The sequence below is a fragment of the Oryzias melastigma genome, linkage group LG14, assembly GCF_002922805.2.
Source record: "Oryzias melastigma strain HK-1 linkage group LG14, ASM292280v2, whole genome shotgun sequence".
Lineage (NCBI taxonomy): Eukaryota > Metazoa > Chordata > Actinopteri > Beloniformes > Adrianichthyidae > Oryzias > Oryzias melastigma.
In genome coordinates, this window is record NC_050525.1 from 6,721,656 (window position 1) to 6,726,104 (window position 4,449).

The 4,449-nt window shown below is 42.4% G+C and overlaps 1 protein-coding gene across 1 annotated transcript; it reads left to right on the top strand.

Moving 5' to 3' along the window:
- The first annotated feature begins 1,337 nt into the window (after nucleotides 1-1,337).
- LOC112138657 (heat shock protein beta-11) lies at nucleotides 1,338-3,072 on the top strand. The gene has a single exon (XM_024261257.2). The coding sequence runs from the start codon at nucleotides 1,339-1,341 to the stop codon at nucleotides 2,263-2,265; it is 927 nt and encodes a 308-aa protein (XP_024117025.2). The 5' UTR covers nucleotide 1,338; the 3' UTR covers nucleotides 2,266-3,072.
- Nucleotides 3,073-4,449: the final 1,377 nt, after the last annotated feature.

The window sequence follows — 4,449 nt, forward strand, 5'->3', positions numbered from 1 at the left end:
ATTGAGTTACTAACTCAATTACTTTTTGGGAGAAGTAACTAGTAACTATAACTAATTACTTTTTTTAAGTGAGATGCCCAACACTGCCTAAATCTAATATTTCATCAAGGTTGCTGTTATGTTTGTGAGCTGACCTGATAAATAACTAAGTGTTTTTGTGAAAAGATATGAGGATTTTTACTACAACATAGAAAATGTGAAAGTAAAAAGACACATGAGCTAAACTGCTTAAATGTTGAGTTTTTATCCTCGATATTTTTCTTAATATTTTTCATTTGTCTTTATATTGTTACTCAGTCATTTCCTTCTAAAAAGGGCAAGGATCTGGTGAGATATCCAGCATCTGAATCAAGAAATAAAAATGAAAGATAGAACAGTGCTCTTAATAAACTCTATTCTGGACAAAATTCATGCCATAAATCCATAATCTGAATAAAATCCATGACTTGAAATAAAGATCTGTGTTCAGATTAAAGTCCTATAATCTACATAAATGTTACAATCTGAATAAAGTATATAATCAGAATAAAGTCTGTAAAATGAAAACAAGTCTATAATCTGAATATTATCTGAATAAAGTCTGTTGTAGCAGCCATCATATTTATTTATGATTTCAGGTTTTTTTGTCACGTGATGAGGAAAGACATTATTAGGCGGACCTGTCACCTGGGTTTGGTTTGGTTCTGTTGGTTCTGAGAGGGTGTACAGGGCCCGGTATTTTTTGTTGACCGCTTTAGTTGCTTTTTTAATTTGGAACGATCTTACACATTTTATTTGTTATCCGTGTCTATGATGAACTTTAATAAATCAAGATACATCCAGAGGACGCTTTCTTCATCTTTTTTGGAGCGTGTCACAAACAATTCAGCAGCCTCTCTAGCGGCTCAAGAGTCCGCAGCCACTACATCTGTGATCTGAATAAAGTCTAAAATCTCGATAAATTCTGTAAATTGAATAAAGTCTATAATCTGAATAAAGTCTAAAATCTCAATAAAGTCTGTAAATTGAATAAAGTCTATAATCTCAATAATGTCTATAATCTGAATAAAGTCTATAATCTGAATAAAGTCTAAAATCTCAATAAAGTCTGTAAATTGAATAAAGTCTATAATCTCAATAATGTCTCTAATCTGAATAAAGTCTATAATCTCAATAATGTCTATAATCTGAATAAATTATGTAATCTAAATAAAGTCTGTAATGTGAGTAAAGTTTTTTAACAGCAGCAAACATGAAGACATTTGTTGAATTGAAGCTCTTCTTCTGGATCGTAGGAGAAGCTTTCTAAGGGTTTGGTCGAAATGAGCTTTTGTTTAGAGGAGGGGTCACTGTGTGGGAATGTGGTATGTGAGTGATGATCCTCACAAAGACACGTGTGTGTGTGGGGGCGTGTGGGTGTGTGTGTGTATGCAGCTGCCACATGCAGTCCCGTCTCAGCTTTGTTCTATTTCTGCAGCAGGCTGCAGTCACACTCTTGATAAAGCAGATGAACTCACACACTCTCACAGGAATGCTGCTGGAACTTTCCGGTGGGGGCGGAGTCTCGGGGTACATAAGCAGCAGGGGCGAGACTTCAGACTCAGAGACGAGCTCCAGACTGAAGCAGCTCATCGAAGCAGACCCACCCAGACCAGGATGTTGTGTCCCAGCGTCTTCCAGCCGCCCCACCTGGCCATGAGGCCCTTCCTGGACCGGCACTGGCCCATCCGCAGCCTGTGGCCGGAGACTCGACCCCTCGTCTACCAGATGGAGCAGGAGATGATGCGCCACATGCAGGAGATGAGGCAGAGCATGGAGTACATGGAGAAGCTGCACCAGAAGATCTTCGATGAGATCGACCACACCCCCACAGGAGTCTTCAAGCCCATTCCTTTCCAGGAGCTGGGGGGGGACAGCAGCAGCTTTGCCCTCAGCCTGGACACCACAGACTTCTCCCCGGAGGAGCTGTCAGTCAAGCAGGTGGGCAGGAAGCTGAGGGTCAGCGGCAAAACGGAGAAGAAGCAGGAGGACGGGAAGGGCTCGTTCTCCTACAGGTGTCAGGAGTTCAGGCAGGAGTTCGACCTGCCGGACGGCGTCGATCCCGAAACCGTCACCTGCTCGTTGGTGGGGGGTCGGCTGCAGATCCAGGCCCCCCGGGAGAGAGCCGTAAAAGACGGGAAGGAGAGGACCGTCCCCATCGACTTCACCTCCGGCCCGGCCGCCACCTCCAGTGAGGGGGCTGAAGGCAGCAACCCTCCAGAGAACAACCCAGCTGAGAAAAAGTGAACAGAGTGGCACCTCTCTCACAAACACATCTTTGTTTTCTGAGATCTCAGACAGAGTGAACATCTGTCCGGTCACCAAACTCTCTTCTTTAGCAGCTGTTCTGATGGATCTTCAGCAGTATTTTGACCAGATCGTCTGTCTGTTTAGTCATTTGTGATGTTTGTCATCATTAATATTTTGGTATTAACTTTTATTTGTCTCTTGCTGTGATCTAATATTAAATAATTTTAGTTACAGTTTCTGATTTTGTTTCATCAAGTATTTTCTATTTTTTAAACTCATGCCAGAACTGGTTACTCTAATAAATCTAAGGGTTAAACAATATTCTTAAACTAAAAAAAAAACAAACAAAAAAAAAACAGCAAAATGTCATGATTGCGCTTTTTTTAAAATCACAAAACAGCTTATTTATCCTGAACAAAAAGTTTTTTTCAATTAAAACCTTTACTCCTAAAAACTGTTGGTTTTGTGACTATAATCTTAAAAAAATAATGTTTCTTTTTTTTTTTTTTTTTTTTACATTCCTCACAAAAGTTGCATCTATCTTCAGTTTTTAGAAAAAGAAAAATGAGTAGAAACTTGCTTTGAGGAAAGCAATGCTGCGTTATGAATATGATCAAATGCTGCCCTCTAGTGGACAGGCCTGTAAATGCAGGACGTGAAAACAGGTCAGGTCAGGTGGGGGCGTTCCTTCACCTGATGGAGTTTGAGAGTTTAAAACCAGACTGGAGATTGAAGCAAACACAGGACTCCAGTTTTCAAATCTCTTTGTTAAATAATTCTCAATAAACTTAATTTATTCACAAACTGCTTCTCAAATTGCCATGTGGTCATTTTTGAAACACATACAATAACCCTTTCAGTAAGTAGTACGGTGACGTTTATGTGATGGGGTTGGGGGAGGGGTGTGCTTGGGACAAACCCAGTCTGAGCCCAGAGTCTGGGCTTAAAACCAGAACCTAACGAAACGGCAGACGAGATTTTGCTCTGAGGACTGACATAAAAAAAAAACACTTTTGGAACAAAAAGAACCTGTTCCTGATGAGCTTTCACATCTGCAGAACCAAGAGAGCTTTCAGAGGAAACCAAACCCGGATCAGATCAGAACCAAAACTGGATCAGACCAGGATTAAACTTGGGTCAGACAGGTGCTAGACCTACAACACATAGGAACAACACCAGATTCAGATAAGGACTAAACCAGGATCAGATCAGAACCAACACTGGACCAGACAGAACCAAACCTCAATCAGACTAGGTGTAAACCTGGATTGGTTCAGAACTAAACCTGCATCAGATAAGCAAAAATGCTGGATCAGAATAGGTCAATACCCAGATCATACCAAGACAAAAACTAGATAAGATCAGGAATGACCTTGGGTCAGACTATAACTTAAAAAAAAAAACATTTAGAACAGGATCAAAACTGGATCAGACCAGATCTTTACCCCGATCAGAACAGGACTAAATGTAGATAAGACCAGGAATGAACTTGGAGCAGACCAGAACCTAAACAAATTCAGAGCAGGACCAACCCCAGAATTAAACCCCGATCAGATCTAAACTAAACGTTAATCAGTAAAGAACCAATCCTGCATCAGACCAGAACCAAAACGTGTGCATGTGCTGACAAAGACAAACACCTGCTGTTTCCATCCAACTGCATTCCGCGGTTTTACAGATCCAGATGTCCAAGCCACCTCAACTGGCTCCTCTCGATGCGGAGGAGAAGCGGCTCCACTCCGAGCTCTCTCCGGGTGACTGAGCTCCTCACTCTATCTCTAAGGGAGCGTCCAGCCACCCTCCGGAGAAAACTCATTTCAGCCGCTTGTAGTTGGGATCTTGTTCTTTCGGTCACGACCCAGAGCTCATGACCATAGGCGAGTACTGGAACGAAGATTGACAAGTAAATTGAGAGCTTTGCTTTCTGGCTCAGCTCTCTTTTCACCACAATGGACCAGTACAGCGACCGCAAAATGGCAGACGCCGCTCCAATCCGCCTGTCGATCTCACGTTCCGATCTTCCCTCACTCGTGAACAAGACCCCATGATATTTAAACTCCTCCACCTGAGGCAGGAGCACTCCACCCACTGAGAGAGGACAAACTACCTTTCTCCGGTCGAGAACCATGGCCTCAGACTTAGCGGTGCTGACCCTCATCCCAGCCGCTTCACACTCGGCTG

What these genes read in the sequence shown, in the direction of transcription:
- LOC112138657 (XM_024261257.2), top strand. Translation starts at nt 1,339, where the DNA reads ATGTGGTATGTGAGTGATGATCCTCACAAAGACACGTGTGTGTGTGGG.